Raw genomic sequence first — 16,869 nt, forward strand, 5'->3', positions numbered from 1 at the left:
CCCAAAACCAAAATAAAATAAAATAAAATTAAAAAAAAATAGAGAAATAGAACCAGAGAACTGGCTCAATTCACTGGAATGCATGTTCAGCATTTAGAAGGCTTAGGTTCAATCCTTGGCACCAAGGGAGGCACCCAGAGAAATCCCACAATTATCACCAGGAGTGATACAAGAGAGTGAGTTTAGAAGTAGCTCCTGAACACTACAGGATGTGTCCCTCAACACAAAGCAAAAAAAAAAAAAAGCAACATGGAAGATGAAAAATAATATGTGGGTCGATGAATGCATGAAAATTGTTTATATGATTTAAAACTCTCTAAAAAAGGAACAACATATTTAGAAGGCAGTAGTGAAACTTGTATAGCAGGTGGGAAAGGCAGATGGGATCTGTTAGGCACTGTAGGTCAAAACTTGTGTTTGATATTCTGCTATTTACCCTCTCATATTTTCCCTTTCTTCCAAACCCAAAATATATCCTTTTTGTCAAGCTTCTATATTCTGGCTATTCATTAGCAATGCATTCATAACTGTGCTTACTAGTTTATTCTGATTTTAGTTGCATAGAGGGCTATTGAACTCAGAAGCTGCTTCAACATTTAAGGTAGGTCTATCAAAAGGAAGATTTGCAGGCACACTGCCTTGTAGTGAAATCTCTATTTTGAGTCTGGTCAGAGTTGCTTAACTCGTAACCTCCCTTCCCTGCCAACTATTCATGCAAGAGATGTGAGGAGTGCCATAAAAGGCCCTGTAAGGAAGTGGAGGGAGGGGGGAGAAAGGGAGGGAGAGGGAGAAGGGGCTGAAAGTCGATCAGCTGCATTACAGTAAAACTCAGAGAAACAGCCCTTACAGGTTTCATCCATCCAGGAATTCTGTTAAGCCCACCAGGAATTAACCTTGGCTGTAATTAGTTTATGAGAGCAATGACCCTTTCAGGGCATGTCCAGAGCTTTCTCTGTTTAGACACCTTGTGTGGGTGGAACTTCCTGTTTACACAGAAAGCAGCATAAAACCTAGTGGCTCTGAGGCTTGTCTGGGACAAGAGCAATTACAGGGACTAGGGCACAATCTGTCTGGGCTCCTTGCAGCATGGGGAAGAAGAAACTCCTTCATCCTAGTTTTATTTTCTTCCTTCTGGTTCTCCTGCCTCAAGATGCCCTGGTCTCTGGAATACCGTGAGTTTTTTTTTAATTAAATAGCAACTAATTAATTGCACAACCTCCTTTCTGCTACCCCCTAAACTGCACCTTTTGGGGGCCTTTAAAAGCTTTTCTAGAAAAGAAAGTTTATATGCTTGTTCTATTCATTCTTTGCTTGTTCTGAACCATTTTTCTTTTATTTTTCTTCTACTCTATACCATTTATGTGGGATCTCCTCAAGAGACCCCATACTATCTATTCTTTATTTTTCTTGCTCCTTCTTCTTTTGGGGGAAGAATTATGGAGAGGGATTATAGATATTGCTCCTAACAATGATTGAGGCATGAAGGTGCATGTCTGATGGTTCCATGCTCAGGGCTCAGTGATGTCATCATGCTGCTCAGACCTGGAGGTTTGGGAACCATCAAATCTACTACGCAGTGTTGTGAATTCATTAGGGTCACACCATTCATTAGGGTCACATCACAGATCAATCTTAGGGCCTTGTGCACTAGCTCCATCCATCTGCTCACATCTTCCTTACTTCCTTTGACCATTTTCTACTTTATAGAGAAAGCCTAATTTTTCCCTCAATCAGAGGTTACTCTGTGGTATTAGTTTAGTATATAAAAATCTCTATAGTGCCAGCTAAAAGTGGGTGAAATGCTGGTGTTGATATGGAGAAAGGAAGGAAGGAAGTGGGAATAGGAGTTGGGGAGAGAATTGTGTTTTGCAAATTATGTGGCGACAAATATTTTGTTTCAATGAAATTGAAGGAGGATTAAAAGGAAATACCAGCTGAACTGGAAGCAAGTCTTGAGAATAGAGAGTGGGTAGAGTTTTTTTGGGCAGATAATTCACGAAGAGTTGAAAGAACTGGTAACTGTTGATATTCTAAATCACTTCTTTAGTTTGATATTAATAACTAGAGATACATACATCTACACAAACCAACAATAGTGCCACCCTGTTGGGACCTTTTGTTTAATACTTGCAATAAGGAATATTTAGCCATGTATGCATTTAAAACAGTCTGCCTTTCTCTCTATAGAAGTATTTCAAAAGTATTTTTATTTTATAGCTAATATTTATGAATCTGAATTTAAAACTTACTCATTTTTATTTTGTTTGATCAGTTTCCTACAAGAGAGACATGAGATTAACCCAATACAGAGGATATACTTAAAATGTGACTGACCCAATTTCAACCACTAACACTTCCAGGTCTTCAGAGCACTATAGGAGGGATTCCTAAGCACAGAGGCAGGAATAGCCCTGAGCATTGCTGTGTGTTATCAAAAAAATGTTTTAAGATTTAACATTTATACTTTCATATATATATTTTTGAACTTAAATAAAGACTTAAAGAAACTTTTCTATTTTCATATATACATATATATTCAAATATGTTTGCTAATAATAAGCAAGAGTAGCATAAAAACATTTTGGAGTATTAAGTAATTTAGTGTCATTAAAGTCCAGGGAAGAAATAGGGAAAGAAGTCAATTTACTGTACTGATATATTTTTAATAGAGCATATTAGGTCACTTATTCTGAAGTTTAAGAGTTTATAGGAATAAATAATATTAGCCTTAACTTCATAAACATCATATATAATATCTACTTTCTAAACTTGTGTCAAAAAAAATCACTTTAGAAATCCTGTGATCAGAAGTGTCTGAAAACTACCAGGCTCATAAAACTGTGTATGAAATGCATGGACCATTTCTATCTTTTTCAAGAGTTACCAATGCCACAAAATCAATACCTGTGAGAAATTTTTGGATGAAGATATTGTCTAACCATGAGCTGTAAGGCAAATATTTAAAATGCAAACATCAGGATTAGGTAATACTGAGATTTCATTAGTTGTTTCCCATAGTTGAGACTTTCATCCTCTTACTTTGAGACTAATGATCCCCTTTTTAGAGGCCACACATTCTGTATCTGTAAGTGGAAGCAAGCATTTCCCAGACCATTTTCTCATAGTCAAAATATAATGAAAATTGATTGTGATATTATCTCATCTGAGAATTTTCTTGGATTTTACAGCAATTTAAAAGTAAAATAGATTTTTACAACATGTATAAACACAAAATAAAATAGTTTTACTTTGTTCTTGGACTTGGACTCTTGAAACCAAGACAGGGGTGCATACCTTAATCTATTTAAGGCTCATTACAAAAAATCATCACTGTCACGGCACATGGTAGAAAGAATAACTTTCATATGTACCCCTTAACAATAGATGTTTCATTCTTTCAATGAAATCATGGTCTTGGAATAGAACTAATTTACTACTAATAATTGTGCTGCAGGGCAATGTTGATGATACCAAATATCTCTCCTCCTACATTCCCCTCTACTTGATTTCTTGTTTCCAGACAGTATATGGTGCTTGTCCCTTCCCTGCTTCACACTGGGACTCCTGAGAAAGGCTGCGTTATGCTAAGTCACTTGAATGAGACAGTGACTGTGAGTGCCATCTTGGAGTCTCAAAGGGAAAACAAGAGTCTCTTCACCGACCTGGTAGTGGAGAAAGACACCTTCCACTGTGTCTCCTTCATTGTGAGTATGACTGACTGAATTTGCTTAGCTCTGTTATAAGGAATCATGGAATCCAGTATGCATTGGAAGCAAGGCTTTGAGAGGTTGACAAGAACTTAAGGAACTAATCTGGGTACATATTACAAGGCTTATCTCTTGAATCCAGTTAACTCTAATTCTTTCCACAGCAGTACATAGAGTCCCTGAAGCACGGCCCAAGGTCATTCATGAAACTTGGAAAAGTACCTATGTACCTCCAGAAGTATCCCAATTCCCTCCCCCATAGAAATTAATCTATATGTTACAATTAAGTTAGAGATCAAGAAAAAATAAAATTTCCAACTATGAGGAGCAATTCCTGAGTGAAGATCCATGAGTAATTCCTGAGTATTACTGAGTGTGTTAAAAAAAAATGAAAACAAAAAATAAGGTTCAATTTAATAAACAAAAAATTATTTTAACTAGAAGAGTAAGGAAGTAGGGGCCGGGCGGTGGCGCAAGAGGTAAGGTGCCTGCCTTGCCTGCGCTAGCCTAGGATGGACCGCGGTTCGATCCCCCGGCGTCCCATATGGTCCCCCAAGCCAGGAGCGACTTCTGAGTGCATAGCCAGGAGTAACACCTGAGCGTCACCGGGTGTGGCCCAAAAAAAAACAAAAAAACAAAACAAAACAAAAAAAAGAGTAAGGAAGTAGTGTGCACTAGACAAAGAGAAAAATGTGACTTAATCTTAACATTAAAATATAATAGCATTCTTTTTATTTATTTATTTAAACACCTTGATTACATACATGATTGTGTTTGGGTTTCAGTCATGTAAAGAACACTACCCATCACCAGTGCAACATTCCCATCACCAATGTCCCAAATCTCCCTCCTCCCCACCCGACCCCTGCCTGTACTCTAAACAGGCTCTCCATTTCCTTAATACCTTCTCATTATTAGGACAGTTCAAAATGTAGTTATTTCTCTAACTAAACTCCTCACTCTTTGTGGTGAGCTTCCTGAGGTGAGCTGGAACTTCTAGCTCTTTTCTCTTTTGTGTCTGAAAATTATTATTGCAAGAATGTCTTTCATTTAAAATCGACTAGACAAATAGTCAATATAAGTTTCCAGGGTGACTGACTAGAACACAGACCAACATAATCTTTCTAAAAGTGAAAGCAATAGAAATATCTCTGAGCAATGTCTTCATTATCCCTTGAGACATGACCATAAGTAATATGCTTACAAAATATTAGACTATTTACAGCTAATCAAATGTAGTTTTCTTTCTTATTGTCTTAAGATGTTTTAATCATGGTCTTTTTGCATGTAACAACTTTGAATTAAATTTTAGATATAATTATATAAAAGCTATAAGCACATAGTGTCATTGAATCTAGACTACTGGCTGACCACTGAGAAAATACAAGTCTCATTTATGAATTCTCTTACTGTTGTCACTCCTACTTCTTCTTCTGTCTCCTCCTTTGTAAAAATGACAGTATTTCCTGCTTAGCCAACTTTTGCTGATGAGAATGAAAGTGAAGTTAATATAGATCTATCTGATTCCAGTAGGAATCTGTCTCTAGGAAGAAGTGATTGGAGGAGGAAATTTGAGTCTAAATGGTTTCATTTTATAAAACATTTTTTATTTAAACACTGATTACAAACATAATTATAGTTGGCTTTCAGTCATAACAAGAACACCCCCCTTTACCTTGCAACTTTCCCATCACCAATGCCTCCAGAGTCTGGCTATTGTAAAAAGTACTGCAATGAATATAGGTATGAGGAAGGAATTTTTGTATTGCATTTTTGTGTTCCTAGAATATATCCCTAGGAGTGGTATAGCTGGATAATATGGGAGCTCAATTTCCAATTTTTTGAGGAAATCTCATTGTTTTTCATAAGGACTGGACTAGATGGCATTCCCATCAGCAATGATGAAAGTTCCTTTCTCCCCACATCCCCACCAGCACTAATTGTTCTTGTTCTTTGTTCTTGTTCTTTGTGATGTGTGCCAGTCTCTGTGGTGTGAGATGGTACCTCATTGTTGTTTTGATTTGCATCTCCCTGATGATTAGTAATGTGGAGCATTTTTCATGTGCCTTTTGGCCATTTGCATTTCTTCTTTGAGAAATTGTTCACTTCATCTCTCCATTTTATGATGGGATTAGATTTTTTTTTTCTTGTTAAGTTTCTTCAGTACCTTGTATAGCTTAGATTTTAGCCCCTTATCTAATGGGTATTGGGTGAATAGCTTCTCCCATTTTGTGGGTGGCTTTTGTATTTTAGGCATTATTTCCTTTGAGATGAGTCTAAATGGTTTCTAAGAATATCTCCTATATTTCAGCTCCCAGTTTCTTCCTCCAATGAGGAGGTAATGTTCATCAGTGTCCAAGTGAAAGGACCAACCCAAGAATTCAAGAAGCGGACCACAGTGTTGATTAAAAACCATGAGAGTCTGGTCTTTGTCCAGACAGACAAACCCATCTACAAACCAGGGCAGGATGGTAAGTCAAAGCTAAGTCAGGTAAACTTCAGAAAGAAAGATCATTGCATCCCCACAAGTTTCCTATTCAAAGGCTTTACAACATTTGTTCGTCAATATTTTGTATCATCAGTGACTAGATAGATAGACATGGTTTAAACAAAGTTTCTGGGATTCATGAAAAATATTTCTATTTCAGTGAAGTTTCGTGTGGTTGTATTGGATGAAAATTTTCACCCCTTGAATGAGTTGGTAAGTTTTATACTGTCTGTGCCAGGTCATTGTTTATTTGTGTACTTGTAGAGATAGACTGACATCTGTTTTAGTATTGGAGAGGAGGAAGAGGAAGTATCTAGTATTCAGAACAGTGATTTTTGGCATTGCAATAGTGCAAGATCCTCATTTAAAATATAATCCTGAGGGGTTGAGGATGTGACTCAAAATAAAAAAGTCAAAAATTAGCCATGCTGAAGCTGGAGAGATAGCACGGAGGTAAGGTGTTTGTCTTTCATTCAGAGAGTCAGTGGTTTGAAACCCGGCATCTTATATGGTCCCCCAAGCCTGCCAGGAGCGATTTCTGAGCATAGAGCCAGGAGTAACCCCTGAGCACTGCCAAGTGTGACCCAAAAAAAAACAAAAACAAAACAAAATTAGCCATGCTTTATCTTTTTCTTGCCACTTATTACCTCAGTACCTGATATCTAAATGCATATATAGATATATATACATATCAATACATAGGCATATATGTGTAAAACCCTTATGTGTCCACTCCTATTATAAATTAAGCTTTATAAACACACATATATTACTCTCATATGCATTGCTTTATTTCAAGCACATAGAATTATAGCATTGAAAAGCATGTAATAAATCTAAAATTATAAAAATTAATATTTACCTTAGAACTGAATCTTTTCTATGAAAAAGTATTTTCCTGTAACTACACAAGAATTCTGTGACCCATCTTAAGATTTATATATTAGCATATATGCTTTTTATTTCACTAGTGTTTATTTTTCAATCTGAAAAAGTTCAGAATGCTCTTCAGTGAGATGCTATAACACATAAGATTTAAGCAATGTTAATTAAACTTATTTCCAATGAATAGAAATTTACATATGTTTGTTTCAGAAGTCTCAGTTAATTCTCAACATTATTTATTAATTTCTTTCATTGAATTAAAGTTCTATCAAATTTAACTTAGGGGCCGAAGAGAGCACAGCGGTAAGGCATTTGCCTTAGGCGCAGAAGGATGGTGATTCAAATCCCGGCATCCCATATGGTCCCCCTAGCCTGCCAGGAGTGATTTCTGAGCATAGAACTAAGAGTAACCCCTGAACACTGCCAGGTGTGACCAAAAATGAAATTTAATTTAAATTTTCTCTTTTACTATATATAACTATTATACATAAAACCTATTTATGAATCAGAACTGAGAACAATCTAAATTCCCTTCTTTCTCCTTTGTCTTACAGATTCCACTAATCTATATTGAGGTAAGTAAAAAGAGATATTCCACAATTAGTTATAAAATGATCAATTTAAAGAAAATATTCGTATTTGAAATAAAGCTCCCAGAACCCTGTCGTTAAATGAGAGATCTAGCCCCCTCCCCAATCTCATGTTGTCTTTTTTGTGGACTTCATGCTGTCTTCTTTATGTATAATAACAGTTTTTAAACATCTGCTTTATTGTCCACAATATCGTGAGATCTATTGTAAATTCTAATACATGTATCCATAGGATCCCAAAAGAAATCGCATCATGCAATGGCAGAATCTCAAGTTAGAAAGTGGACTCAAGCAATTGACCTTTCCTCTCTCATCAGAGCCCTTTCAGGGTTCCTACAAAGTAGTGGTACAGAAGCAGTCGGGTGGAAGCATAAAGCACCCTTTTACTGTGGAGGAATTTGGTATGGATTATGTAAAGTCATGTAACATATTTCTTTATGTTTAGACAGCTAGAATTGGTAGTTTAAATTTATTTGGAACCCATCCATTTCTCATGGGTGAGATTAGGTTTGAAGCAGAACCAATGACATCTAACTCTAATTAGGACAATCAATGGTTTGTGAATAGAAGTCAATACAGCTTTGTCATTTTAAAAGAAAATGTGAATCCAAATATAAAAACTTATTTTAGTGGCATCTTTCGTGCTTTGTTAAGGTAACTATGATCTGTCATCATACTTGAAACATTATCTTCATTTGAAACTCAAATGAATATATTGGAAATTGGAGCTACTTTATAAGAACTTGAAAACATTATCTAGAGATAACATAGACAGTGATGGAGAACACTGGACACTTTGGTGGTAGCAATATTGCACATTAAAGCCACAAATGTTAACACAACTGTGATGGTATTACTTAAACTATAATTAATAATAGCTAACTACAGTTATATTATTATTTAAAAAGTTGTTTATTTGCCTCCTTTTTTCATTTTATTAAGGCATCATGATTTATTAAGTTACTAACAGTTTAGTTTTAGACATACAATGTTCCAGCATCAATTATTTGGGAATTGTTATAGAGAACCTAAAGATACAATTCCCCTAAAGTTGAAAACCAGTCACCAATTTCCTTTATCTTCAATAAATAGTGCTCCCCAAGTTTGAAGTGCAAGTCAAAGTTCCAAAGATAATCACTATCTTGGAAGAAGAAATGAACGTCTCAGTATGTGCCGTGTAAGTTCATATTTTTTAAAAAATAAAATAAAAAATTTATTAAATAAGAACTAAAATCTGGAATATTTTGACTAGTTTTGTCTATGAACAGAACTAGAGCAAATAGTTTTAATACCTTGTAAGTTTCCACATATAGTCATTTTTCCTCTTGTTACTTTTCGATTTTTTCACAGTTCCTTTCATGTTCATACTAACATCATTATAATTATTACTAGATATAGGATTGATTCTGAAAGCAACAAGGGCACACACACACACATACACACACACATATATATATAATGGTGTTGAACACAGTATAGTGACTTTCTCTTTCATAGGTTATAAAGAAAATTTAATCATCTCTAAATAATTTATTGACTTTTTTAACATCCTGTGAAAGTAGCTTAAGTACAGAATTCTTAGAGATAGTTATAGTACTAACATCTTATCAACAACTCATTGGTCTACCAATAATATAAAATATTTGTCAACAGTTGTTTCCATTGTCTTTATTACTAATGAACATAGATGTAATCTCTTAGTATGGTCCTTTTCAACTTTAAAAACTCATGTCTCCATCTCCAGACCTGCAGACAGAGTAATAGGCAAAGTGAATAAACCAGAGTTGTATAAAGACAATATAAGTCATGCAACCACTATCCTACAAGGTTCCCGCCTCAGTGCAGTTTCAGAGTAATAGCCACCAAGATTCGGTGCCACATAACTGATAGCCAGTACTCCAGAAAATAGAATTATGAAGCATATTTTAAATATATAATAATTCAAATATCCTAGAAAACATGGTAATGGCATATTTATAGCAGAATCTTATTTTGTAAAAGATAAACAAATAAAAGTTCATGTAAAGAGATCTGGATACATGTGGAAGATAGAACACATTTAGTGTTTTAGTACTCAAACATAGTTTGAGTTTGTCTTTTTTTTTTTTTTTTTTTTTGGTTTTTTTTTGGGCCACACCCGGTAACGCTCAGGGGTTACTCCTGGCTATGCGCTCAGAAGTTGCTCCTGGCTTGGGGGACCATATGGGACACCGGGGGATCGAACCGAGGTCCGTCCAAGGCTAGCGCAGGCAAGGCAGGCACCTTACCTTTAGCGCCACCGCCCGGCCCCGAGTTTGTCTTTCTTTTGTTGTGTGATAATGCATTTTCTCTGAAGAAAACTTTGGTAAGAACTTTGATCCTGAGAAATATTTTGGGAAGAGTACTAGGGAATGAACTTGGGTCCTAATCTGTGAAAAAACATGTGCTGTACAATGGAACAACTTCCCCAGGGAGAATGATATTTGTTAAAATACTATGTTGAATTAGAAATTAAAGAGAAAATAAGACAATATTATATTGAATTTCAGCATGCTTCACTGAAGTTCTCCTAAATAGAATACTTAGTTTACTTGCCCTCAGCACTGTGAGTCTTGCGAAGATTAGAGGGAGGGACAGGAAGTAAATATAGTGCAGGTAAGGATAAATAGAAATAGGTAGAAGGGGGAGGTATTCATTGTCTGCTTTGATTCATCTGAAATGTTCCTCTGACAGGTACACATATGGAAAGCCTGTCCCGGGACATGTGACTATGAGCGTGTGCAGAAAGTATAGTAACCCTTCAAACTGCTTTGGTGGAGAGTCACAGGCTGTCTGTGAGAGATTTAGTCACCAGGTAGGTGGAAGACAATTCCATTCAGAGACTAACAATAGGATCATTGTTTAGAAGCAGTGAGATACAACATGGAGATAACAACAGAACATGAGCAACCTGTCACAATGCTAGTTATTGTATTATGTGAACACTCTGTATCTTTGGTCAGTGGGGGTTATTTGTTGTACTTGTTCATTTTCCATTGGGGGTGTGATAGATACATTCCAAGTGATGGAAACTGAGCCACACTCACAGCCTTAACTCCTATGAAGGAGGGAAGAAAAAAAAAAAAAAACAGATCCCTTCACCAGCCATCTTGACTAGGAAGGATATCTATTTTGAACTATTTTATTGTCACAAGCTCCACATATCAGTGATTACGGGTGAAGAAAGCCTCCATTTTACCCTGAATGAAAAGATGGACATAGTTGAAGGGTCAGTTGTCTGCTACAGTAAGATCACCCCTGGCTATTATCTTTATTCTATGGCATACTAAAGAACATACTTCTCAGTTATAAACCTAATGTTTCTGTGAAAGGCAATAGACATTAATTTGTAAAAATTACCATGTTTTACTCATAGAAAATAACAAGGTTATGTGCATCCCACAAAACATCCTATTCATTTTGTTGACCACTGATTTGTGAAAGTACTGTTTTTCTAGATTTTATCTTATTCCTTTCTAGCTAAATAGCCAAGGTTGCTTCTCTCAGCAAATAAAAACCAAGATTTTCCAAATGAAACGACAAGGGTATGAGATGAGACTTGAAGTGGAGGCCAAGATACAAGAAGAAGGAACAGGTTTGTGAATAACAAGAATATGGAAGGGGGAAAAGCTCAGTGAATATTAATTTAAATCCTTAAATAAATAATTTCAAGAAAAGATTCAGAATAAGAAATGTATTTCTAATCAACATGTATATTTCTTCTTTCAGAGGTGGAATTCACTGGAAAAGCGTCTACTGAAATAACAAGGACTTCAAGCACACTTTCATTTGTGAAAGTGGACCCCTACTTTAGACAAGGGATCCCCTTCTTTGCACAGGTGGAGTATTTTTTAAATTCACACAATCAAACTGTGTTTTAATTCAAAAGTTGCTTAAACACAGAAATAGTCCATTAAAGCATATGTGGTTGTCATTATTTGTTACCTAATATAAACAAAGGTATAAAACCACATAAAATAAATATATTCCTTAAACATGTATATGAACTCTACAAATAATTTTAAAGAACTATCAGAATTGGTGGGCCTGAGTAATAGCATAGTGGTGAGTAGTAGGATGTTTGGCTTGCACACGGCTGACCAGGACTGACCCTAGGACAATCTAGTTTCTATCTCTGACACCCCAGATGGGTCCCTGAGACTGCCAGGAGCTATTTCTGAGCACCGAATCAGGAGTAATCCTGAGTGGCTACTGGGTGTGCCCCAAAAAACCCAGGGGAAAAAAACTATCAAAATTAGAATATTTTGACACAGATGTGCTGCCTGGGCACATGGCACCTAAGCACATGTAGCCTATACCTCCTCTCTTGAGATATGGACTTTGTTACTGTTATGCTGGGTGTATACCAGGGGCTCTCATGGGCCTACTCTCTCTTAAGCATGTTTCTCATTATTTCCCCCCTCTTTTTCTCTCTACCTCTCTGTTTCCTCTCTCTCTCTTTCTCTCTTTTATCCTCCCCCTCCTTTCCTCAATACCTCCAAATAAAACCTGTTTTTTAATCTCAAAAATGTATGTTTTCTTTTCAATTTTGGAGCAGTATTATGTGTAGCCCTCATTCTTTTTTTTTGCATATTTTAGTAGGTAGCCTCATATTTTGTATCTTCTCACAGAAATATCCTGATCTTGATAGTACAGATTATTATTCTTTTAAAATTAATTTTATATTGGATTAAATAGATTACTTCATGTTTTATTTGAAAGTATAAAAAATCTAAAAGGAGTATAGAAGACTTACATTATTTTATGGTAGTAAATATAGTTTAAAATCTATAACTACGGGGCCGGGCGGTGGCGCTGGAGGTAAGGTGCCTGCCTCGCCTGCGCTAGCCTAGGACGGACCGCGGTTCGATCCCCCGGCGTCCCATATGGTCCCCCAAGAAGCCAGGAGCAACTTCTGAGTGCGATAGGCCAGGAGTAACCCCTGAGCGTCACAGGGTGTGGCCCAAAAACAAACAAAAAAAAAATCTATAACTATAGAGACCAGAACAATTGCACAAATATAGGGCATATGTCTTGAATGATGTCTATCCTGATTGGATTCCCAGAAGCCCATATGGTTACCTGAGCCTCCTAAGAGTGATTTATGAGTGCAGAGTCAGAGTTATTCCTGTGCATATGCAAGTATGGCCCCAAAACCAAAAGAAATAAACTACATCTTTAAAACAGTATTGTTATTATAGTGACCACATTTTAAAAATATAAAATTTTTCACTGATCTAAATAAAACAACCTCCTCTGTCTTAAGCAGATATTCAAATAGAACCTACTCCATATAGCTGAGAAAATAGTTAAATGTAGAACAATGTCTAATTACTGGTAAGCACATTGTAAACTGTTTTAGTAGTTTTGAAAATAAGCAGAATCTATTGTCACATATAAAGTCCAATTAAAACTTAATAATTAAAAACTTAAAATTGAAATTTAAAATCCTTTTTAAAATATATTCTACATTGTATTTTTTGATATTTTGTTCCTACTTAATTATAGTTTCATGATTTACAAGATTCTGACCCAAAGGAAAAAAATCAGAATAATTTTCCTTTCCTTTTCTTGCTTTTTGTCTTTATACATGTCAGCATATATTTCAGTTGATTTTATTAATTAATTAAAATACTGATTTCAGTCATTACTTGTGTTGTTCTCTTACTAAAATCTGTTTATCCTGAAAAATAAGCACTATCTGTTTGATTTTAACTGCTAAATTGAGATAGTAAATAGTAAATTTGACTTTAGTTTGTGTGTGTGTGTGTGTGTGTGTGTGTGTGTTGTGTGTGTGTGTGTGTGTGTGTGTTTTGGGTCACACCCGGCAGTGCTCAGGGTTTTTTTCCTGGCTCCTTGCTCAGAAATTGCTCCTGGCATGCATGGGGGAACATATGGGACGCCGGGATTCGAACCGATGACCTTCTGCCTTTCACGTGTTGAAAATCTGGTTGAAAAGCAAATATTATTTATAGAACAACTAGAAAATTATCAGGTCAATGCATTAACAGTTCCTTGCATAGTTACTTTAGAAGACTTACCCAAGAAAAAAAATAGTCTGCAAAAAATATCTTTAGAACTCAATTACATTTGGATATTGAATTAAAAATATTTTATTATTATGTAGATTTATGATATTCTGGACTTTTCGTGAGGGCATTATATATTACCTAGCTATTGTCAAAATAATCACATTCCTTTTTAAGTCATATCTTTACAATCATTGTTCATCTCTCCTTTTATTTTTCTGCTTTAGTTTTTCTCCTGTGTTGATGTATATATATAATATGTATAGTATGTATTAGTAAATATATATATAAATATATATAGATATATATATATAATATTTATCTCTTTTACTAAGTTGCAAGCTTGGTCAGGGGGCAGGAGGACTTTGCTTTGCTCACTGCCTATGAGTAGTTTCAATGTCTGGAATCATGTCCAACAAACTCTATAAATTTGATAGAAATGAATGTGTTTGTGATATTAGTCATAAAACTGATCAACAGCCTTTAATCTTTAGGTTGCGCCTAGTGGATGAGAAAGGTGATCCCATGCCAAATAAGCTCGTCTTTATCACAGCCAGATGAAGCTAAACATAACCTCCAATGCAACCACTGATGAACATGGCCTGGTGCAGTTCTCAATCAACACCCACCAAAGTTGTAGGATCTGTTCCTTAACATTCGGGTAAGTTTTCAATAAGTCTTTATAGCGCCTGTGTTTTTGCATATATCGAGTGACCAAACAAATGCCAAGTAGTGGCTAAAGAGATGGCTCAGGTTAAGATGCTTGCCTTGCATGCAGTTAATCCCTATTCAATCCCTGTCTTCATTTATAGTCCACAGAGCACTGCTAAGGGTGACCCCAACTACAGAGCCAGGAACAAGCCTTGAGCACAATTGGGTGTGCCCCCAAACCGTCACCACCACCACCAAAAGTGAACTAATCAAGTAAACTAATCAGAAATGTTAGAAAGCAAAAAATGTTTCCTTTCTGCTATTCAAAAAATGTCATCCAAGGAGATTCGGCAGTGTAAGGGCACAATCTATGCCTACAAAACAGATAAACTAAAGCAATGTTCTTTCCAACAATTTTGCTGTGGGTAAAAATTTTTAGTATTAGTTATGGAAGACAGTTAATCTATTTATGTATCATTGATTCTTTATATTTTATTGCCTATAGAATAATGTTTCTTCTAATCCATTAGGTAAAACATAAGGATCACAGTGGCTGTTATGGCTATCATTGGCTATCAGAAGAAAATGAAGAAGCTTTCCACACAGCTAATCATGTATTTTCTATAAGCAAGAGCTTTGTCCACCTTGAGCCAGTAGCTGGTGAATTACCCTGTGGCCAAACTCAGACAGTTCAAGCACATTATATTCTGAATGAAAAGGCCTTGCAGGATGAGAAAGATCTTACGTTCTACTATTTGGTAAGAAGGAAGTGCTCTACAGATCAGGAGGCAAAATCTGGGAGCAAGAAATTATAAAACTCCTTAGACATCACTAAGGACTTTGATTTACTATACTGCTAATAATAGGGTTTGGGGGCCAAAGAAGGTACAGAGGACAGGGTATTTTCCTTGTCCATAGCCTTACTGGGTTCAATCCCTGGAATCCTAGATGATTCCCCTAGCACAGTCAGTAGTAATTCCTGAGCATAGAGTCAGGAGTAATCCTTGAGCATCACCAGGTATGGCTCAAAAATTAAAAACATAATAATAATAACAATAGTGTTTCGTGCATAATTCCAGCATCATATACTCCACCAATGTCCCCAACTCAACTCCATCTCATTTATGTTCCTATTAAAAGTTTAGTTTCTCTCAGAGCTGAACATTGCCATGCAAGCGCTGAATAAAATAGGCATATCACATAGAGGAAAGACTTAGGGTAAGCTCTATTAGACACATTAAATTCCTTTTCATTTTCTTATTTTGCAGATAATGGCAAAGGGAGGCATTGTCAAAACTGGGACTCATGTATTACCTGTGGAGCAGGGAGAGAGTGAGTATTTCCATAGTTCTAATTTAGCACTGTATTCCAATACAGTCAGCCTTGCATTGTGGAAGTAACATAAATAGTTTCAAATAGAAAGAACCTAACTTGTAGTCCCAATAAATAAGTTTGGGTAAAGTGAATACCTTTTATTTAGTTCATTTATTGTTAACTATTTATTTTCCTTCAGCACATTCTATTCTGATTGTTTATATTACTTATGCCATTATTTCATTATGTGTTTATTCCAACATTTTAAACTACAAATATTCCTGGTTCTTCTAATCAAAATAATAATATAATACTATTTTTGACAAGTAAAAGGAAGGTAAAATTTTGAAATACCTTTTATTTACTAGGTTTTATGTTGTCATGTATCTTTAGATCATATTTTTCTTTTCATGTTTAAAGAGTTCAATTGGGTATTTGAATTAAATTAAATTGAATTGCTTAATGAACAGATGTAGATTATTATAAATCTTTAAAAGTTTTTCCTATTCTAAGGAATCTTAATTATCACTTTTTAGAAAATTATCAGTTAATTTCTCTTTTGTTACCTTTCAGACAACATAAAAGCATCATAATAGACAATATAAGCTTATTACAGATTCTAAAAATTCTATACAGTTGTCACAAAATACCTCCTAAAAGAGCATAGTGAACAGTTTATAAAAATAATTGTTGGTGCATAGGTTAAAAACAATATCAATTTCAGTCCTGGAGGATATTTACCCCATGTCACTTACAAATTCTCTCTGTGTGCAGTGACAGGCCATTTTCCTGTATCATTCTCTGTGGACCCAGATATTGCTCCAATAGCTCGCTTACTCATATACTCCGTTTTACCTGATGGCGAAGTGATTGGAGATTCCGCAAAATATGAGGTTGAAAAATGTCTGTCCAACAAGGTGGGTATTTTATATCGTGCAATTTTCAGCATTACAACTATAAGTTGCTATTGATAGTTTTTTTCTAGAAGTATTAGAGCCAAAAGAAATAAATAAAATTACCCAGTAATTTTTCAGCAAAGTAATGGGCAATATCACACTAAGAGACCATATCCCTTGACTTTTATTAAAAAATTCTTGTGCATATCTCAAGTTCTAGGTATTATTAAGAGCCAAGAATTATCTAGAACCTTTGCAAGCATAATTAATGAGTCTCACACCATGTTTCAA

General features: G+C 35.5%; 1 protein-coding gene across 1 annotated transcript in view; it reads left to right on the top strand.

Annotated features, from left to right (window-relative positions):
* Positions 1-831: 831 nt before the first annotated feature.
* Positions 832-16,869, top strand: part of LOC126022062 (alpha-2-macroglobulin-like) — a 39,910-nt gene continuing 23,872 nt past the window's right edge. The window contains 16 exon segments of the mRNA XM_049782928.1: positions 832-1,172; positions 3,521-3,704; positions 6,019-6,178; positions 6,356-6,408; positions 7,635-7,655; positions 7,903-8,071; positions 8,763-8,847; positions 10,383-10,503; positions 11,169-11,283; positions 11,418-11,528; positions 14,214-14,272; positions 14,274-14,291; positions 14,293-14,379; positions 14,899-15,126; positions 15,637-15,700; positions 16,457-16,599. Coding sequence (XP_049638885.1) covers positions 1,087-1,172; positions 3,521-3,704; positions 6,019-6,178; positions 6,356-6,408; positions 7,635-7,655; positions 7,903-8,071; positions 8,763-8,847; positions 10,383-10,503; positions 11,169-11,283; positions 11,418-11,528; positions 14,214-14,272; positions 14,274-14,291; positions 14,293-14,379; positions 14,899-15,126; positions 15,637-15,700; positions 16,457-16,599 — 1,704 coding nt within the window. The 5' untranslated portion in view covers positions 832-1,086.

This window comes from Suncus etruscus, chromosome 11 (genome assembly GCF_024139225.1).
Source record: "Suncus etruscus isolate mSunEtr1 chromosome 11, mSunEtr1.pri.cur, whole genome shotgun sequence".
Taxonomy (NCBI): Eukaryota; Metazoa; Chordata; class Mammalia; order Eulipotyphla; family Soricidae; genus Suncus; species Suncus etruscus.